At 37.9% G+C, this 22460-nt stretch overlaps 4 protein-coding genes across 4 annotated transcripts; all 4 read right to left on the minus strand.

The window, feature by feature from the left end:
• Positions 1-2615: 2615 nt before the first annotated feature.
• Positions 2616-3296, minus strand: LOC102704646 (putative glycine-rich cell wall structural protein 1). Its single transcript, XM_006661744.3, has one exon. It carries the CDS (start codon positions 3294-3296, stop codon positions 2616-2618), a length of 681 nt encoding a protein of 226 aa, XP_006661807.3.
• An 8237-nt stretch (positions 3297-11533) lies between these two features.
• On the minus strand, positions 11534-12113 carry LOC102704918 (putative glycine-rich cell wall structural protein 1). The gene has a single exon (XM_006661745.1). The coding sequence runs from the start codon at positions 12089-12091 to the stop codon at positions 11534-11536; it is 558 nt and encodes a 185-aa protein (XP_006661808.1). The 5' UTR covers positions 12092-12113.
• A 4622-nt stretch (positions 12114-16735) lies between these two features.
• LOC102705467 (glycine-rich cell wall structural protein 2-like) lies at positions 16736-17341 on the minus strand. Its single transcript, XM_006661747.2, has one exon. It carries the CDS (start codon positions 17309-17311, stop codon positions 16769-16771), a length of 543 nt encoding a protein of 180 aa, XP_006661810.1. The 5' UTR covers positions 17312-17341; the 3' UTR covers positions 16736-16768.
• A 4316-nt stretch (positions 17342-21657) lies between these two features.
• Positions 21658-22341, minus strand: LOC102705192 (putative glycine-rich cell wall structural protein 1). Its single transcript, XM_006661746.2, has one exon. The coding sequence runs from the start codon at positions 22339-22341 to the stop codon at positions 21658-21660; it is 684 nt and encodes a 227-aa protein (XP_006661809.2).
• Between the last annotated feature and the right edge of the window lie 119 nt (positions 22342-22460).

Below are 22460 nucleotides of genomic sequence, written 5' to 3' on the forward strand. Positions count from 1 at the left end.
TAAATCAATTCGCTTCTTCTTACTATAAATGCGGAATAATTCCGCGTGGGTTTAAAGGAAAAAAAAAGGCAGGCAAAGCATGGACAGGACTGAACTGTGCCGTTCAGCCGTCCAGCTGCTGACGATGAGCTATTGGGCTACAGCTACGATGGGCTGCTTTTGCAAAGTATGCATGCATACCTACATGGGCCGTTGGATGGTTGGGTATTTTCACTTGCAATATAACGTAGTTTCTCTGTTTTTTTAGAACTTTCTTGGAACACAGCGTGTTCATGCTTCGAATTCTTTTTCGACCCACCAAAGCTAGGTTTCTCCCTTACAATAAGAATAACAATAAAAGGGGGCTTATATAACCATGTAATGTTTACTATCCTTCAGGAAATTTAAAGGTACTAATTTTTTTATGTAAAATGTTAGTACGTTCGGATAGCGAAGTTTTATGTTAGAAAATGTGATACCTCCCGATATTAATGATAAAATTCCGTGGTGTTTGGAAACATAGAAATTTATAAGAGGTAGTTCGATCTTTTAATGAAGAAGATCAGATGAGCGTTACATAGTCTCGCAGATCGGCTTCAATTGCGGTCTGAAAATGCATGATGCACGTCGATGCAGGGGACCCTACCTAGGAAAGCCACGCTAGCAGACAAGTCATCTGAAGACGCTGCGTTGAGTACGTACTATACTAAACAATGCAGAGATTTCACCACAGTAATTAAACAATGGTTAGCTAGTGATGCGACTCATATACAATGATATACCACTTCCTACTAATCGGATGCTGATCAAATCGCTGTGATTATTATATTCGATCCATTAATGATGTGATTCTTTCCCGACCCTGGCACATCAATATATATAGATCATCAATTGATCATACCTACCTAGCAGGCTGGTCATACTTCACTACTTTAACAGTATCACATCATCTGTAGGTGTGCATTACGGCCACTACTTCATGCTATAAATACTTCAGTAATAGTAACGTAGAAGTTCATCTTCCATTTCGCTAAGTACGCTCACAATGGCTGCAACTTAACGTGGGATCCATAGCTTCAGTCTGCTCTTGTTAAGCATTGGAGTATCCAGTGATATGGGAGTAAATCCTAGCACTGGAGCCAAACGGAGATTTGGTTCTAGGTTAGTTATGTCTTCTAGTGGAGCCTATGTTAGTAGAGCCGGTGGAGGCAGTAAAATTTCAGCCAATTAATTACGGGATTATGACTAGGCTTAGGGAGAAGTATAGAACGGTCAATGGTGTTGGGTGACGATATTAGATATAACATGACACGGTATCATGGATGATGAGTTAATTTGGAACCGCTTCACGACATATGTATACAATTGATGTGGTTAGGTTGGAGAATATTTGAAAAAAAGGTTATGAGTTGGTCTCCGATCAACGTCATTCTATACAATTGCTCTCATTAATTTCTTTCACCAATAAGCCAAGTAATTCTGTACGTAAACGATAATAATATACTCAACTTATTGTGCAATATCTGTTAAATATATATAATAAGTAAATCCTATATAAAGAGTTGTAACATTATTTTTTTATTAGACTAGCAAAATGCCCATGCATTGCATCACTTGAAAAAAATCAACCACATGTACAAATTGACAGATTTGTTTACTAAAAAGGGAGGGGATGAATTTTGTTAGCAGTAGATGAGTGAAAAATTCTAGCAAGGAACTTTAGCAATGAATTTTAGAAAACTTCTGGAAGTTGAACGCAGTCAATCACTGTATTCCTGAAAATTCTGAGAGGATCATCATCGCCTGAAGTACAATGGTTGATTAACAACAAAGAGAATATATACTATCGAGTTAGCAGAGCATCAAGAAGTCATCTTCAAATTTCTCTGACTCCATCGCTGGTAGCCTTCTTGCAAGACTTGCCTAAGCAGTGAATTGTCTAGCGGCATATAACATGCGGTGAGGGTACAAGGATTTACAGTTGATAGCTGTCTGAAGTAACAGTTGGCAAATATATTTTGAATGACTATTCAAGCAAATCGAACAGATGCCATATTTTGGAGACAGAACATCAATGACAGAAATTACATTTCTGCATGGAAACAATATATTTATGGACGGCACGGACCCTGCTATTGAGCATCTTGATGGCACTGTGTATATATTCTTGTAAGATGAGAGCAGCCACTGCTCAACTATATCTGTCAGTATCATTTCTCTAAAAAGAGTATACTGGCAGTATAATTCAACATGTGTAAGAGGTTAAACTGATGTTAAAGAAAGAACCCTCACATTGAGTTGCGGCAGATCCACAATCAGATGGTTTCAGATGGGCAACTACTCCACAAAATACCAATTCATCGACTTAGCCAATTGATCACCCAAAAGTTATTAAATGAAAACAATGATTTCACAAACATGTCTTATATTGATTTATTTCGTTTTTTGAGAAATTTTACCAATTGATCAAGGATAAAGTTCACATACATTCATGATCATTAGCAGCCTGAAAAGACTACTAGCATTATTACAACTAACCAGCTATGACAAGCATGTCATGGCTTATTATTTGGTACATATTATTTTCAGTGGCATACATGTTGGCACACATAATTTAGTTCATTTCGATAGAAGTTTTATGGGTGGCCACCACTATAGGCAGACCCAGAGCCGCTTCCCGAGCCACTTCCATATCCATGGCCACCTGTACCACTCTGACCACCACCACCGCCACCACCTTGACCGCCTGCATGGGCATATCCACCACCATAAGGTCCGTATCCACCAGCTTGACCATACCCAGAGCCAGAGCCGGAACCATAACCTGATCCACCATTATATCCACCGCCGCCGCCACCCCCTTGTCCGCCACCTTGAGCATATGCTCCGCCATGAGGACCATAGCTGCCAGCTTGACCATATCCAAAGCCAGACCCAGAACCATATCCAGTCCCACCATTTGCCCCACCACCTTGACCGCCTCCTTGAGCATATGCACCACCATGAGACCCATATCCACTAGCCTGGCCATATCCTGAACCAGATCCAGAACCATATCCAGATCCACCGTTCTGCCCACCTCCTCCACCTCCTCCACCGCCACCTCCACTAGCATATGCTCCACCAGATGACCCACCGACCTGGCCGTATCCAGATCCAGATCCAGAGCCCCACCCGGAACCATTCCCGGAACCACCGCCACCTCCTCCACCACCGCCGCCTCCGGCGCTCACATATCGAGCTACCCTTGTAGCATTGGTCAGTCCAATGCTAAGGAGGACGATAAAGCTAAGTGCCACAAACTTGGATCTGGCCATTGTTAGCCGAGCAAATCTCTGGATGCTGAGATGAGTATGAAGCATACGATGGCTGCGTGGGTCTCTATTTATAGTGCTGGAGGCCATGCAATGCCGGTGTGCAATGTGACACTTTGGTCACTGGTTTTAGCAAAGCAGAGCAGCGTTGCAGTGTGCAGTGTGAGTATAGGTCCAACGAGAGGTTGGCAACGTACGACTCTTGGACCAATCAACGGAAAACCTGCATCCCTTTTGCCTGATTGATTCGCCTTGACTACGTAATGGTATATACATTGTGTCGAGGTCGATCTGGGAGGTCGTAGGTATATATGCCCTTGTTAGGTCAGGGAAAGCAGCCTCGATACCACGTTCTGTGAGCCCAGGCATTTGACCGTCAGTTCTAATCCAGCAAGCACAAAGCACAGGACGGACATGCCCTACGAGAGCAAGGCAAGTAATTTGTTTCTCTTGGGGTACACTTGGTTGTCATGCATTCAGGTCAGATACGTACAGACTAAAGAGCATAAAAGTTGCCGAAGAACCCAAGCCAGTGCAGCCTGTTTTTCGCCGTGTGCTCGTTGATGGTGTGACCCAGTGGAAAGACGCCCCCAGTTTTGCTGGGCGCCCGGACTCCGGCGGCGGTCACTTGGCAAGAAGTTAAATGCCAGCATACCCCGTCTTTCCTCTTATTCTTATAGCTAAAATTTATTTTTTAAATTTAATTTGAGAGTTGATTTTAAGGTTTTTTTATTATAATTTATTTTTTTACCATTAGCTTTCAGATAGATAAGAACACATACATAAAAATTTTATTCTCAAATAAATACACCGTTTCGCTTATCCCGTAAGATAAGCAACATACTCTCATGTTTGACGCCATTGATTTTTTGACACATATTTGACCGTTCGTTTTATTTATTTTTTTAAATATGTAAAGCTCTATATATACATAAAAATATATTTACCATAAATAAAATGATATAAAAATAATTAATAATTATGTAAATTTTTTTAATAAGATGAATAATTAAATGTGTATAAAAAAGTCAATGGCGCAAAACATGTAGTGACCGAGATAGTTGTACATAGTAGCCGGCGCTTCTACGGCAGTACGCTAGCCAGACCACTATCTTGATTACTCCGTCGGAATCCGACGGACTCTACCTTCACTGACAACGGCGGCGGCGATGGCCACGGCCACCCCCTGATCTCCCGGCGGCATACAAGGCGACGGGCGGAGAATTTATGGGCCGGGCTGTACGGTTTCTTGGCCCGCGTGGGAAGGCCCAAGATTTCCGTGAATGAATTCACGTCATAAACCAATTAAGCCCATATTACATCTTATCTGCGCAAGTGTGCAGCTCACCTCTTCTGGATGAAAGATTCAGCACCATTAGTAAATTCAATTTCGACCGCCTCTTTGGTCCATCTATTATCTTCGAAATAATTCAGCTTATTAATCAATCTGGCCTAGTGTATTAATTACTCCATGAACGAATTCAGCTCATAAATCAATTCGGCACTACATGAGGATGAGCAGTTGAGTTGAGCACTAGTAGCTTCTCTGAAGATTCTCCCCTCTGGAAACTTTTGTTGTTCCTTGTTAATTGTATTCTCTGGGTTGTTTTATTAGGGAAAATTGTGCAATATGAATTGCTGAGGAGTGTCTTTACGGTGCTCTTTACAGCAAAGCAGTATTCTACTATTAGTATTATTATTGCTAGTAGAATGATTCAACCGTTGATCTGTAAGTTACTACCAGCAGAAAAAGATATTCTATTGTTATATTGCTAGTAGTTGATTGTAAGTTACTACCAGCAGAAAAAGATATTCTATTTTTATATTGCTAGTAGTTGATCGTGGTAGTATAAATAAATATGGTTCATTGGATTAAAAAATAATTAATGTAGAACATCATTGTTCAGGTACGGCAGGCTAGTGTGACTATAGTCAGCTGTAGTTGATAGTAAAGCGATGCCTTTGTGATTTGGTGATCAGTAGAGAATGCAAGGCACACTAGAAACCCAAGCTCATTTATACCGAAGCATTGTTCATCTTTTGTTAAATTGATCACTCATTTCCTGATTCAAATTTAGGCTTCGATTTGACTGCAAATTACGGAATTACCTTGGGGTGATTGTTTGGTTTTTTTCACGAAGAAAACCAGATGACATATTTGCAATCGAAAAATAATTTGTGAGTAAAATTTTTTTCTATATGTGTTCAAAGCGATATAAAAGCCCAGCCTGAAAAATAAGCTATAATGACAACCTCTAAAATCAACTTCAAATTTAAGATTAAAAATTAAAATTTTGGCTTATAAGCATATGTAGAAGTGAAAAGATAAGACTGTCCTTAATTTCAAGCTACATGGATATTGACAAGCTACTAACTGATTATGTGTACCAATGTAAATTTGACACTCCTGCAATATATATCTCTAGGTGTAGCACATCTTCATTAGCTTTGAATTCCTGTGTTTCTGGTTACTGGTGAGCAAATTATATGGCATTAGCTGATTTCAAGAGATTTTCCGGATGGCAAAGAAATTTGCTCATCTATGAGGCACACCTAGACAAACTACTCTTGCGCTTTCATTCAGTCCCTTCGCACTGTATAAGTAGGATGGGTACCTGGAAATTTGCCTAACATTTGTAGTCATTTCTAATCAATTTTTACTTTAGTATTTCACTTATAACAAGGTGCTATCTATACTAATATTTCCTATTCAATATTGTTTGCATTTGGGTTGCTTGAGAAGCTATAACAATGAAAATTGTAGATCGAGTCAAAACTTAACACGTCGTCATGGACGGTGAGACGTAAACCATAAACAACAGTTACTGGTTACCATCCCAAACATGCGTCTACGTACGATACTAGATTGAGCTTTTCTCCCATCCCTAAGAAGGTACATGAGGTACTGCTATTTTATATGTAAAATTTGGTATCTCCTGGTATCTAACAGTGATATCTATTGGTACCTCCTCAAGGATAGTAAAATTGCTCTACTAGATTTATTTTACAATTTAAAACTTTCTAGTATATATTGTCTAGATTTTATACACATGCTACTAAATCCAGATATATATATAAATACTACCTCCGTAACTAAATGTTTGACACTGTTGATTTTTTTATAAACGTTTGACTATTCGTCTTATTCGAATTTTTTTATCAAATATGTAAAGCTATATATATGCATAAAAGTATATTTAACAATAAATCAAATGATATAAAAATAATGAATAATTATGTAAATTTTTTAAATAAGACGAATATCCAAACATGTATAAAAATGTCAACGCGTCAAATATTTAGGGGAGGATGGAGTAATATATATCGATCAATAGATAAATCTAGATAGTCAAAATGTCTTACAATATAAAATTGTCGACCGAGGAAGTAGCCACAGGACCACTATGTTTATTACAACTACCACGGCAAGACCATCATGACATTATTCAACTATATGACGGTTGCGTTATTTCGCTGTGTTTTTGTTAGATTTTTCCTTGTTTTTTTGTGTGTATATTTCTCAAATAGTTAAATAGTACAAAAGTTTATCATTTATCGTGCTAGAGTAAACTTTTAACTTTGTGTGATTAATTTTATCGTTTATACTATTAAATAAAATCAGATAATTTTTTATCTTTCAACTTTCAGTACACAACAGATGCAGGGGCATAATAACATTTTTGGTCAATAGTTTTGGCAAACAGTGAGCACGGCAGTGTGTTCCAGGAATAAAAAGAACATGCGAGTAGGTAATGTACGACTCTCGGGCCAAAGCCAACGTTTTTGTCTGAAGGCTTTGACTATTAGGTTTGGGCTGGATGAGATTGGTCTGATTAAATTAGTTCTTTAGTTCAGGGAAAGTACCAAAGCCATGCATGTAAATATAAGCCCATCCATTTGACCATCGAGCCCTACTTTGGTTGATAGTCCATGCATGGATATATATCCTATATATAGTGCCACTTAATTCAGGGAAGTGAGGGTTTTGTCAATAGTATCATTAAGAATGCAAGCATCTAGCCCTAGATTTTTGTGAACATTATCTTATATATTATATAGTACTAATGTATTTTATAGTGTCGGCCTTGTCAGTTTGCGTGCGTACCGGCCAGCTGGTGTTCTTGTTAGTATCTCCAACCTGGGTAGACAATGCATGAGGCCTTAACCTAAAAATGGAGGTAGGATTACTGGACGAATTAACCTGGCAGCATGCATGCATGCTTGTGCTGTGATGACAAAATATGAAGATTTACAGAACAGGTACGATTGTGTAGAGCAATTTTACTCTACGTTAAGGCCCCTTTCAATGACAGGAATGAAAAAACAGAGTAATAGAAAAAACATAGGATTCTGATAGGAATAGGAATGTAGGTGTAAACTAGAGTATTACAAAATATAGGAAAAATGTAGGAATGATCGTTTGATTGGACCTCGGAAAAACACAAAAATTTGAGAAGAGATAAATACTCAAAGGATTTTTTCATGAGGTTCATCCTTTTGTTAAATTTTCTTCAAAACTTATATGGGAAAAGGCAATCCATAGGAATTTTATAGGATTTCATAGAGTTCATTCCTTTGATTTAAATGGCTTTGTAGAAAAAAATTCCTATAGGAATGAAATCCTCTAAAATTTCAATGAATTTTCTTTGAATCCAATGGGACCTAAAGAGGAAAAAAAGCATGTATGATCGATGAATTAATTGTGAGCATTACGTATAGTCAGACTATTAGTTCGACTTTAATACGTTTAATTTCACATATACTTGTAACTAAAACATTGGCGAAATTTAGCTGCCATCGAGTTAGGGATGAAAACCGTTGAAAAAATGTCTCCTATTTCTATTTCTATTTTTTTATTTTATTGGAAACGAAAATAGAGCAGTAGATTTAAAACAGTAACGATATTGATAATGTCAGAATTTCGAAAACATAACCTTTGGAACGAAATTGTAACAATATAAGTCGAAAGTCGAAATTCATGTTGAAAATATAAACTATATATGATAGGGTATATTCAACCATCTGCATGAATGCACACCCATACCATTTCATACAATCATACCACATTACTCCCTCATATCATTTATAATAAATTCATGTCATTAGTACTTACTGGAGCACGTAAGGATGTCACGAATAATAAGTTCAATAATCGACAAAAGCTCGATGATATGACAAATTAATAATAAGTTCGGTAACCAATATGTCACAAATAATAAACGGAGAAGGGAGGTGAAGGCAGGCTGACAGGCAGTGTGACCTATGGGGACGAGAGAGCAGATTGGGGTCAGCAACCAGCATCGGCTGGGGAAGACCACGGTAGATGTGGCTGGATGGTTGGTTGTTATATATGGGTGGGTTAGAGGGTTAGGATTAGCTACAACAAGACTTATAGGCTATGATGATTTTGGGCCTGCAGGTATTTTCCATAACAAAATTCTCGTAGGCTACTCTATTAGTGCCGCGTTCGACTATAGCGGTAAGATAACTTATCTTCCTTGTTTTCCGTGCGCACGTTTCCCAAACTGCTAAACGGTGCATCTTTTACAAAAAAAATTATATAGGAAAGTTGTTTTAAAAAATCATATTAATCTATTTCATATTTTTTAATAATTAACAATTAATTAATCATGTACTAATTTATTACTCCGTTTTCTGTGTTGGGTAAGTTAACTTACCCCTTCACTTCCGAACGCGGCCTAGATGTGTTTTGGGCATTTGGAAATTTCCCGGAGTTTTTCGTAAATTAGCGGCTCAATACAGGATATCGACAAAGCAGCCAGAAAATATGTGTTACTGTTTCCATTACCATTTCCGGTAAAGCTTGCCGTTTCTGTTTCCATTAGTAAACGAAACCGCGGTCAGGAATAAAGGAAATGACGTTGGAAATGGCCAGTAAAGGCAGACCTTTAATTTGTTTCAGGCACGGGTTGACTTAATTATCACTTGTAAGCAGGTTAAGTATGGTTGAAATTGTTGGTAGTTATGGTCAGAGAAAGTACGAAAACCACACACTATGATTCCAGCGGCATTTGACAATTGATTAATTATTATACTTGACAATATAGCGCGATGAAGAAACAAAAGAGCAGCATACGCTTTAATTTCGACTTGAGCAGAAATGCGTCTCTCGCATATAACCAATCAGTGATAATTAAGTGATCAGCATAACACTTTGCATCTAATAATTATTAACTATGCAGTGGCTTCACGAAGAATCATGGAATGGGATATGTTCAGCATAACTTTTGGCTAATGAAGTGTTTTTTTGTTTTTATTTCCTTTGATTGGGCCTATGTGAGTATGTGAAGGTGGGCAGAGTAGAAAAACTGGAAAGGCACTCAACACCACGTATAGTCTGGCGTCCTGGCATTGGACCATCCATGCATGCAGTGTAGCAGAAGTAATCAGTATTTCGATGAAATTTTTTAAGTTACCCTCGAATAATTTTTTTCTCGAACGCGCAAAAGAATTGCTCGTCAATAAATTAAAAGATAAAGAGTGTTGATACACGACGCATACGATCAGACTGGCCTCCAGCAGGGACCCCAAGGAAAACAACACAGCAGAGAGAGCCCAGACGCTACAAGCTAATCTCCCAAAAGAACGCCTAAGAGAGTGAAACACATTTGTTACGGTACGCTAATCTCCTAACAATGCGCCAAGGGGTGCTACCCCAGCGGAGGACCACAGCAAGCCCTCCGAACGGATGGCTTGGAGCACATCCTGGAGGGAAGAAAGCTCGTGATCGAAAACCCGGCGATTGCGTTCCAACCAGAGCTGCCAGGAGATGAGAAGGACAAGGGAGTCAAAACTAGCCTTCAGATGCTTCGGAAGGAGGGCTCTCGACGAAGGCCACTAGTCCTGAAGATAGGCACCCCTAGATGGAGAGATGGAAGCCCATCCCGCGATTGTTAGAACCAAGAGCCAGATCTGTCTAGCGAACTAAGGATGTGGTTCGCTGTCTCAGAATCCTAGGCACACAAGGGGCAGGCAGAGTGGGAATCAAAGCCACGCTTAAGGAGCAGGTCCGATGTCGAACAACGGCGCTGAAAGGCAAACCAAAGGAAGAACTTGCACTTTGCTGGGCCTTTAGCATGTCAGAGTAGATCAGCGCAAGGGAGGAGTTGCTGGCCGAAGAAGAAGGCCTGGTAGGCCGAGTGTGCCGAATAGCGTTGGTCGTTGGTCCACCGCTGAATAATTGTGAGCCATTCATTTGCTTTGTATCTGATGAATCTGATTTTATTATACTACACTGATAGTATGTCTAGTAAAATTTTATAGGAGTAAAATCAGAACTAAAATATATAACCTTGAGACCATGAGTTAGGGGCACACCATTATTTATGCCCTAAGTATGAGTAGGGTGTGAATTACATAGCATGTGAACTTCATTTGGAAGCAGTAGGTTTTTTCATTGATTTATGTGTCTTGAAGCATGGGTGTGAATTGAAGAAAAATAAAAGGGAATAAAGGGGAACAACTTCACTAGTTGGATTGTGTATGATCATCGAAGTATTAATTAGAAGTATGATCAAGACGAAACATTTTAACACTATTTCTCTTTCCTTGTCCGTACACCCTCGCGGATAGGGGTGTAAGTAGGCTGTCCCATCTGATATTCAACCAACCACAAGTCCACATCAGGCCCCCGCTGGCTGCTTGCAGCTCACTATGAAACTGTACTGATGCGTGTTTGTAACTATATGGTTCTTATTTGTTTTTACAATAGGATAGAATATTGACAAAAAGAAATTATGTTTTGTAACTGAAACTTAATTTAGTATGTTTTATCAATTATATTAGAAATTTGACATTTAGGTCAAAACTTATCCGTTCAGAAGAGGGTCAGCATGGCAAAATCATTTTCATATTAATTAATCCAATGTTTCTCCGTGCATAGTGCACAGCACATGGGGGTGGATCGCCTGAGGAGCTACTGTAGTTCTATCCTGATACATCATGATTATGCTACAAGAAATTGAAATGCTCTCTTGACATTTAAATTCATGCATGATAAGGCATGATAAGGCACTGTCAACACAACTATATATCCAATTACACCAGGGAGCCGGCCGTGTAGAACTGTGGTATACAAGGTCACCACATTTGATTATTACATCGAACGGTATTGGTTCTTTATTACAAATTATTTATCTAAAGCACATATATATCAAATATGGAAGCGTCACAGATGAACCAATGGTTCTAGTTTGTTTAGATGATCGAATTACATGTTTTTACGGGTGTCCACCATAGGCACTTCCAGATCCGCTTCCTGAGCCACTACCATATCCACTGCCACCGGGACCACTCTGTCCACCACCGCCGCCACCACCTTGGCCACCAGCTTGAGCATACCCACCACCATATGGCCCATAGCCACCAGCCTGACCATATCCAGAGCCAGAACCGTAACCAGATCCCGATCCACCATTTTGTCCACCGCCGCCACCTTGACCACCACCTCCTCCTTGCACATATCCTCCACCATATGGGCCATACCCACCAGCTTGCCCATACCCAGATCCAGAACCAGAACCATATCCAGATCCACCGTCCTGTCCACCCCCACCTCCTCCGCCACCACCGCCTCCACTAGCATATGCTCCACCACCACTTGCCTGGCCATATCCAGATCCAGATCCGGATCCCCATCCCGAGCCACCATTTGATCCACCACCACCTCCTCCACCACCACCGCCACCACCAGCACTAGCATATCTAGCTACCCTTCCAGCATTGGCTAGTCCAAGACCCAGCAAGAGAACGAAGCTAAGAGCCACAAGCTTAGCCATTGTTATATCAAGAGAAGTAAAGGAGATGAGTTTCAAGCGAAGGGCTTGTGTGTATTTATAGCACCGGAGGGCATGCAACTTGGCTAGCTGTTATACGCAGGATGGGACTTGATCTCTAGCTAGTCAATTACTTACTACTACATACTATATAACTACTAAGACTACTTTAAACGGGAAAACAAGCATGGCCGAAATTAGATAGATTATGACTTTTATGCCTGGTTATACAAACCTCATTATCAGGTAGGTAAGCATAAATTACGTTTGAATTTCTACGAGCATAATTTAGCTAATTAGCTATGTCGACTTAGGCCATTTCCAACGGAATCTAGCGCTTCATTATTATGTTTTCACTGCAGCGAGGTAAGCAACAAAACAATTGATGATTGAAATAACAGATATAATGTCTTATTTTATTGCTTCTTGCGCAATACACGGAAGAGTCACGTTACGTTGGGAGTACATAGTTCTTTTATGGATGAAACTTATTTTATCTTTCTTGTCATTATCTTCTTATTACATCGTAAAAATGCTGATATGGTATTATATTTAACGAGAATAAAACATCTAGTAACGACCTTAGTCATGCATACAGAGAGACGTAAATAATAATGCTGCGTACTGAGTCCAAGTATTTGACCAACGAATGGGCAAAGTTTTAGTAATTATGGGCATATATATTAGAGCTTTTCTTTCATCCTTAAGAAGTTATCATGAGGTACCACTGTTTTCTATATAAAATTTGGTACCTCTTGATACCTTAGATATTAGAAGGTACTAAATTTTACATAGAAAACAATGGCATCTCCTCAAGAATGATAAAATTTTAATTAAAATTAATATAAGCAATTTTACCACCCTTAAGTAGGTACCAAGAGGTACAACTGTTTTCTACGTAAAATTTGGTACCTTGTAGAAAACAGTGGTACCTCATGGTACCTTCTCAAGGATAAAAAAAGCTCTATTAATATATATTCATACATATAAGAAAATTTAGCCTTTTGCCGGTCTAAGTGAGCGACAATAGATCTATGACTCTTTTCTCATAATATTATGACAGAGATCAAACTCAACTGGTGAAGAGTGAAAAAGAAGTTAAAAGCCATCCACGTGTGACAGCGTACAATATAATTTAATGTATGCATGCTGGATACATAGTTGTATGCACTAATAACTTGCACGTCTCGTATTTTTATTAATGCGAAGTGTGAGCGAGAATTGTATTTGGTTAATGCTGGATACAAGAATTGAACGAGACATGATCAATGCGAAGTGTGAGGGCTCATTTCACTCGGTACTTTGTACATCTGGAGAAAATATTCGTTCACTGGTTTGCCAGAACAAACCAGCGTTTCTTAAAAGAAAGTGTGTATAAGGTAGGCAAGGTATGACTCTTAACATAACTTTTCGTTTCTGATCAGGTTCGCCTAATACGTGCGGTTGATCTATGTTGACTTCATACTGCATTTCTTCAAAAAAAAAAAACAAAGAAAAAAGTTCAGTCAAGTACTGTAGCTAGTCAGCGAAAGCATGAAAACCGTGCACTACGAGTGTCGCTTGCTAGCCTATATATATTGTGCTAGCACGTATCTATATACATGCTAGAAAGTGATGTTGCTAACTTCATCGCAAAAAAAAAAAATTAAAAAAAGTGACGTTGCTGACTCGTATATGCGATACACCACGAGAATTAATTGGTACGTAGCTTTGACTCGTTAATTAAACTCAAATCAGCTTGATTAATTACGGTGTATTTTACTAGTAGTATTATTATTATCATCGCTATGAGAACCTGGGTCATTGAAATTGATTTCTACTACTGGCCACTAAGAAAAAAGATATTCCACCATAGTAGTTAATACAATAGTATAAATAGATTTGTTGATATACTAGATTAAAAAATAAATATTCTAGATTAATTCTAGTCCTAGCAGAGAGCATCTTAGAATACCTAAACTTGATATATGATCGTTATATGGTCGCAGATTTGGCCGTCCGATCGTCATTATCGATGAAACCACGAGTAGATCAGGGTATAGTGCTAACGCACACCGACTGCGACGTGCATGCTAGCTTGGTTAAGCAAAAAAATTGTTTGAGGTGCACGATGAATCGATTGTGCACTGCACAAGATCACTCACTCCGATCACGGTCAGACTCACGTTGGATCATTTAACTACCTAAAGTATTTTTAGGGTATTTTAAGACATATACTATTAAAATGGTTTGCTTAACTACCTAATTACATTTTTCATTTATTTTGTTATTCTTCATATAAATTGTATTTTAAACTGGTATTTTCATATGGCTATAGATGCCATCATTATTAAATTTCAGAATAATTTTCAAGATGGTTAATTTATACTAGAACGTTAAAGTATTCAGGTTTCAATCAATGTTAGGTGCTTTCGACCAATGCTGCAATGCAAACTGTGAGAAAAAAAATCTAAAGATAAATGGTAGGACGCAACTTTGTAATGCATTTATACTCCTACAAATTTTTCAATATAGAGCAAAAAAACATAAATGAACGGTTTTCAAATAATTTGGATGTAGATGAGCGAAAAACAGTTCAGGGAGTTAAATGCTCCCTTGGAAACAGTTCGAGGAAGTAAAATGAATTGTTTTTCTTATGCAAATAATATAATTAGTTACTCTTGAGTTTTTTATTTACTGTTTGAATGAGAAAACCACATAATTTTTATGGATATAAACAAGTTGTGTCGGCTATGTGTTGTTTGTAATTTTTATAAAGAGCCAATATACATATATATGTTAGTAATTTGGTATACGTGTATATATATATATATATATATATATATATATACACACACACACACACACACACACGAACACAGGTGATAATTTAACTTATCTTTTGACCATGAAAAACGATGCAAAAGAACTCAACTAGGGAAAGATACAAATATATCTTGATTTCTGAGTTGTGCCATTGTGCTCTGTTTTGTAACTTGGACAACTTACAGGGAGTTGATTGTTTCGCTTATTCGGAATATTTGCAAAAAAAATATATTTATGAATAAAAATTGTATATATGTGTTTTTAGAGATCTAAAAGTCTGCAGAAAAATAAACTACAATGAAAACACTTCAAAATTTACACTAAATTTAGGTTGAGAAATCAAATTTATAAGCATTAGATACGAAAAGATGAGCCTGATACAGATTTTTGTCCCCCATGTCATACGGAAGATCTTGTTTAAAAAGATTCTAAAGCTTCTGTCTCAATTCGTATTTAGCCACGAGCAATATCTCTGTGTTAACTATGGCTGCGTTCGTTTCAGCTTGTTAGGCTGAACTCCTTCTCGTTTTCCGTTAGCACGTTTTTCAAATTACTAAATGATATATTTCGTGTAAAAGTTTTATATTTATGAAAATGTTTTAAAAGATCAAATTTTAATAAGTAATACTTAATTAATCATGTGCTAATTATATTTATCGTTTTTTGTGTGGCTAATTAGCTTTTATGACCCTATGTTTCGACGCAGCCTATACGTGTTTCACGTTTAAGCCAAGCAATTGTTTATTAAGGTTTATAAATTTTATTCATAGTCATTCAACTACAAACACATAGACATGTTAGTTTTTATAAAATAAATCAATTATATTTTTATGGACGTGATCTCTTCTAGATACCGTTCCAGAGTAGTGTTTGAATGATAACGTGTAACAATACCAGGCAACTCATCTTTTAAAGATTCGTTTCTCGTGATAATTCAGACATATGAAAACATTATATGAAGAGTTTATTTATCATTCTTAAGATGGTACCTTCAAATACCATATTTGCTAGTATAAGAGTTTATGTAGGTAGTAGACAACTCCAAGTATCAAAAGTTTATATTAAAATTTTGCTACATCTTAATACTTTCCCAGAAATCACGAAATTTGTCATATATGGAAGTTAATTGTAACTCTAGATGACGTCAACTTTATAGCTGACAGCCTTTTGATTAATTTGAAATTCTTTATATCCCCAAATATTTATTAAAATTGCTCACAATAAAGTTCAACAGATAATTCATAACTTATTCACATAAATTTAGATGGAGAAATTACATAAAAGTTGTACATGTAACCTTTTGGTTTCAAGTGACTTACATATATACCCAAATATGTGTTAGTACTTTCAGCAAATAAGAGTCAAATAAAAAACTTATGGTAAAAGGTATGAGCTGAGATTGTAAGGTGGCAATGCATGAAGATCACAGATGTCTTGATTCGATAATGAGTCTCTCATATTCCAAACACACTTGTGACATGTGGCCTTGTGTAGATCGGATGGAATATGAACTTTTTTTCTGGCCTTTTGGTAAATTAGAATCAAATTTAGGGAAACCACAACTACTGGATTTTTGTATATCGATCGTTAGTGATATTGTTTTTACGTCTGAAACACACCGCCAGTTTAAGTCGGCAGTGTGATTAGCCTTATATCTGTGTAGACTATTATGAACAATGCACTCATTGACATGTAACATTCAATTACACTGGTGAGCTTACATCTGTGTAGTGGTATACAAGACCACTTTAATTACTATTATTACATCCATGTGAAGCCCTTTATTTTGGTTATTATTCATGCAAACTCTAATAACACATCTCTCAAACCATGTGACACATAGTATTGGTGCTATGTTTTTGAGACGAGGCACTTCTATGGCTGCCCACCATAGGCACTTCCAGACCCACTTCCTGAGCCACTGCCATATCCATTCTGTCCACCACCGCCGCCACCACCTTGGCCACCAGCCTGAGTATACCCACCGCCATACGGTCCGTACCCTCCGGCTTGACCATATCCAGACCCAGAGCCAGAACCATATCCAGATCCACCATTTTGCCCTCCACCTCCACCTTGACCACCACCACCTCCTTGTGCATACCCTCCACCATATGGTCCAGACCCACCAGCTTGTCCATACCCAGATCCAGACCCAGAACCATATCCAGATCCACCGTTTTCTCCACCACCTCCTCCGCCTCCACCTCCACCGCCACTAGCATATGATCCATCACCACCTGCTTGGCCATATCCTGAGCCCGAGCCAGAACCCCAGCCGGAACCACCAGCTGATCCGCCGCCGCCTCCCTCTCCACTACCGCCACCCCCAGCACTAGCATATCTAGCTACCCTGCTAGCATTGGCTAATCCAATGCTTAGGAGGACAACAAAGCTAAGAGCCACGAGCTTACCCATTGTGATTGAGCTAGCTAGCAAAGTGAAGAATGAGATGAGTTCAAAGTGATGGGCTCGTAGGTTTTATAGGACCTGAGGGCATGCACTGCTGTGTTACAATTAAGATGCCACTTGATCTTGATCTCTGATCAAATATTTGATGACTGTATGACTGCGAAGTCTACTTTGGCGGACAAAAAGATTACAGTGGAATTTAGATGGATTATGACTTTTTATAGATAGTATGAGTAGGCCAGAATAGACGTCATTGTGAATTTAGTTTGGCAAGCTCTTGGTGATGCAGAGAAACATTCATAAAGTAGAATACCTTGTGCTCTGAATCTAGGTGTTTGAGCATCCAATCGGAAAAATTTAGCGGCATATATTGGATTATTATAACCATATTATAAAGCTTTGAGTCACAGTTGTTTCCACATGTTGATTAATCAGTTGATCAGGAGAGGTAGAGAGTATATAATATATGCATTCATGCAAGATGAACACAGCTGCATATATGCATACAACCTCGTCAAATTTGCATCTAGTGGCATCTAACCAGTGGTGCATACTTCAACCATTAATTCACCCCATCGATTAATCATCATATATATTACGATAATCTTAAGTTTCTTCGACATCAAACATTGATAACTGATTTCACATAAAACGTTACTCCATCAATAAAAAATATAATGCATATTTTTTTTCATTGAAATAAGACTTTAACCAACCATAACTCTATTAGTATACTCCCTCCATCAAAAACTGATCATCATATAAGAGAAAGGGTACAAATCCCAAATTAATCATCATATACGGGAAGCGAGTCTATTATACATTAGTTGAAATGTAAACACCCTTCGGTTGACACAAACATTAAATACTTACATGCATCTATCCAATCGGTTTTGTTGTTATTTGTAAATTTTAATTTTGCATGTATACATGTAACTTGGGATTTATGATTCTCTAGCTTTCTAATACTGATATACTCTCTCTGATTTTTTTTTATTTGATGCCGTTGACTTTTTATCTACGTTTGACCCTTCGTCTTATTAAAAAATTTATATAATTATTGACTATTTTATTATGGTTTAATTTATTACTAATTAACTTTAAGTATGATTTTAAATTTTATATATTTGGACAAATTTTTTAAATAAGACGAAGGGCCAAACAGTCAACGGCATCAAACAAACAACCGAAAGGAGTATATAGACACACACATATACACTGTATACACACGCATATACATACATATATATATATATATACATATATATATATATGATAACTAAATTGTTGATCAAATTAATCTATTTTTATTTTGTTTATTTTTATAGTTAATAATTAATTAATTATATACTAATATGTTACCATTTTGTTTTGACTACATACTCACCCAACTGCCGAACCAGGCCTACGTACGTGCTGAAGACCGTGCACATATATGCATGTAGCTGTAGAGCGAAGTGACATTTTCGATCGGCCACTTGTTTTTTCCGAACAATCAGCGGTCTCAGAAAGAAAAAATATGTAAGGTCGGCAAGGCCCGATTCTGTTAGGCCAGTTAGGAAAACTTTTTCCCGTTTCTGAGAAGACTTTGCCTACGTCCCATGGATATAATATGGGCGTCTGAGAACGTAGAAACCTCTCGATCAGCGTCGTGCTACCTTCTAGTACTTGCCCCGACACCCCTCCAGAAAAGAAAAAAAGCTAGTACGATTACGTTTTGTCTTTCAGCTACCTCGATCCATCTTACTTAATCTGACATGTTTAGATCATTTTTCATTCCGGTTAATTTCCCTTTGATGCTATAATTATAAAAATAAATTTTGGACGCATGGTGCCAACCTCGTAATTACGTTGATCAAGTGGTGTAGGAGCGGTCATATTTGCACTTCTAGACATCTCAGGGTGTTCCAGGCCGGTTGAGATACAAATGAGCACCAGAACCACCTTGAAGATGAGCTCAAACCACATATTTGAGTCTACCATATCGAATCCCTCGTCGAGCCGATAAAGCACTATATATATATATATATATATATATAGGTCAATGATGTCGATGGTATTAATTACTTTGTCATTAAACATTAGGTCAGTCTTAATGCATAGGTTCATGGCATAGTTACCGAAACTATAAACTAGGTAACTGAGTCAGATGAGTTTTATGAGGATAAAACTGTTAAATAGTCTCATATTGGTTGTGTAGGGGCAAAGGACTTAAGACATAAGGTGGAGAGCCTCTCACCTTAATGGCTAGCTTTTGAGATGGGAAAGTCTCTTTACGATCCTACACAAACTACTCTCTCATATAATGAAACTCACTCATTTAATGGTCTTATCAAGTCAGTAGTTTTTCTAATATGACATCATATTTAATATGTATGACACCTCCATAAAACATGCATTGAGACTAACCTAGCAATAACCCTTGTGCAAAGTTGCAGGGTTTAATTAATGAGCTTTTTTTTCATCTTTGAGGAGGTATCATGAGATACCATTCTTGTCTATGTACTAGAAGATATCAAATTTTACATAGAAAATAGTGATATCTCTTGGTATCTCCTTAATTATAGTAAAAATTACTCTTAATTAATTAAGTAATTGATTGATTGATTAATTAATCAATTACACTAGGTCGTCGTTTGTATGGAGACTTTCTCTGGTATATAACCTAACTCTTTAACTGATCTCTCTAGCCAGTTAGTTCGATCTAATGGCATTGTGTAAAAAACATGAAACTAATTAATGAAGGTACGTACGGATAAATATTAATGGTTATATAAACGATCGTTGATCTTTTTGTATGGCGTCATCGATCAGTTCGTTAATTCTCCAGTACGATAAAAAGTGTGTGCCCAAAGTATAATAGCGTACGTATCCACAGCTGCCAGGCTCGTTTTCATCCTATGTAATACTCCTTACTAGTTTTATATAAATATATATACTGCTACAATGTAATTGCAATTAATTTCTTCTGCTTCGCTTAAAATATTAATTAGCAGGACAAAATTTGCGATTTTAAATATTTTTTATATTTGTTAGGAAAAATATTACTGTTCTCAAACGTTTGCATTTATTTTTTCTCACTGGCCACTAAAAAGATGGGTTTCCTTCAACTCTCATGATATAATAGAAATTGAATTGTTCTTCCGCTCTGTTTAGTGTATGCATGCTTAGTTGATCCATATGCTGGAATTGACGCTTTATTATTAAAAAAATGGATTAATTAAAGGTTAGTTTTCATTGTAGAATTTACTCCTGCAGATTTCATGTTCTTTTGAGAAGCTTGAATATAATTTTTTTAAGTAGAATTTGACGTGTTTCACAAGTTTCAAACATGGTGGCAAAACAAGTTCGGACTAATTACACAACATGTTTTCCCTTCATCTTATGCTTATAAGCAAACATTTAAATTTTCAATCTTCAATTTGGAGTTGATTTTAAGATTTGGTTACCGTAGCTTATTTTCAACCTTGGCCTTTATATCACTAAGATGTATATAAACGTTTCTTCATAAATTATTTTAGTTTCTAAATATACCGTTTAGTCTTTTCCATCAGAAAACTAAAACAATCACCCCCCTCCCACCCAATATCTTAGAGGAATGGGTGACTTCTTTATATTAAGGACCACCATCATGCTTTATGAAAAGCTTAACTTTTTTAATAATAAAAGTCATATTTCAGGCATTTGCATAGCATATGCTTTGTACCCCTGTATTTTAAATTATAAAACTTTCTAACCTTGGTTAGATTCATCCATTGATCAATTTATATGATTTGTATATATGTCAAGATGTATTAATATTTATATGAATCTATGAAGATTAGGAAGTTTTATACTAGAAAACGGATGAAGTATTTAATGTCTCCTAGTGATATATCTCAAAATCTGTGAAGAAATGAAATAAAAAAATAAACAGGACCAACAAACTGTGTTGTTAAGGTCACAGACTACAGAAATCCAGATAGATTTTCACTCTCATCTTTTCGCGTATAGTTATGGTTATAAGCCAAAATTTGACTTTTCAACATTATATTTGGAGTTGATTTTTGGGGTTTACATTGAAATTTATTTTGTAGTCTTAACTTTAAGATCTAAGAATGTGTCCATAACATGCTTTCGAAGACTGGATGAAGTGGCCATTTCATTATCTTTGAGTGCAACAACGTGTAAACATTCACATACTGCAGGCAATAAGTACAAAAATTAAAGGCCAGTCTCATGATACACCAACACGCGAGAAGCCCTTTATTTCTTATTTTTAATGTATACGTATATAACAAACATAAACTCATATTATGTCTAGGCTTCTAGCTTCATGCATCCATAATATGTCATCAAGTTGTGTGTAAACTCTATGGATGACCAGCGCTTCCTGATCCACTTCCCGAGCCACTACCATATCCACTGCCCCCTGGACCACTTTGTCCGCCACCTTCGCCGCCACCTTGTCCTCCTGCCTGAGCATATCCACCTCCGTAAGGTCCGTATCCTCCAGCCTGACCTGATCCAGATCCTGACCCAGATCCCGATCCTGATCCACCGTTTTGTCCACCACCACCTCCACCACCGCCTCCCCCACCCTGAGCATATCCACTTCCGTAAGGTCCGTATCCTCCAGCCTGACCTGATCCAGATCCTGAACCAGATCCTGATCCTGATCCACCGTTTTGTCCACCACCACCGCCGCCGCCGCCTCCCCCACCTTGAGCATATCCTCCTCCATATGGCCCATAACCCCCTGATTGACCATACCCAGACCCTGAACCTGAACCATATCCAGATCCACCATTGGACCCACCGCCACCACCTCCTCCACCACCGCCACCACTAGCATATGCTCCACCAGGCCCGCTTGCCTGCCCATACCCAGAACCAGAGCCAGATCCCCCACCAGAACCACCCCCTGGCGAGCCACCTCCACCTCCACCGCCACCGCCTTCGCCCCCAGCGCTAGCATATTTTTTCGGCCTTGCATTGGCTACTCCTATGACTAGGAGGACAACGAAGCTAAGTACTACTACCTTAGACCCAGCCATTGTGAAATTTTTCGCACAGTGAACTGAAAAAGGATGTTTGATGACCAGCTCATTAGCGTTGCATTGGTATTTATAGCACCGAGGGCCTTGCAAAGCTGTACTGCAAACAGATCCCTTGC

This window comes from Oryza brachyantha, chromosome 10 (genome assembly GCF_000231095.2).
Source record: "Oryza brachyantha chromosome 10, ObraRS2, whole genome shotgun sequence".
NCBI classification, from domain to species: domain Eukaryota; kingdom Viridiplantae; phylum Streptophyta; class Magnoliopsida; order Poales; family Poaceae; genus Oryza; species Oryza brachyantha.

Bases quoted from the DNA above. Each gene is read 5' to 3' on its own strand.
- LOC102705192 (XM_006661746.2), bottom strand. From the start codon at position 22,341: ATGGCTGGGTCTAAGGTAGTAGTACTTAGCTTCGTTGTCCTCCTAGTC.
- LOC102704918 (XM_006661745.1), bottom strand. From the start codon at position 12,091: ATGGCTAAGCTTGTGGCTCTTAGCTTCGTTCTCTTGCTGGGTCTTGGA.
- LOC102704646 (XM_006661744.3), bottom strand. From the start codon at position 3,296: ATGGCCAGATCCAAGTTTGTGGCACTTAGCTTTATCGTCCTCCTTAGC.
- LOC102705467 (XM_006661747.2), bottom strand. From the start codon at position 17,311: ATGGGTAAGCTCGTGGCTCTTAGCTTTGTTGTCCTCCTAAGCATTGGA.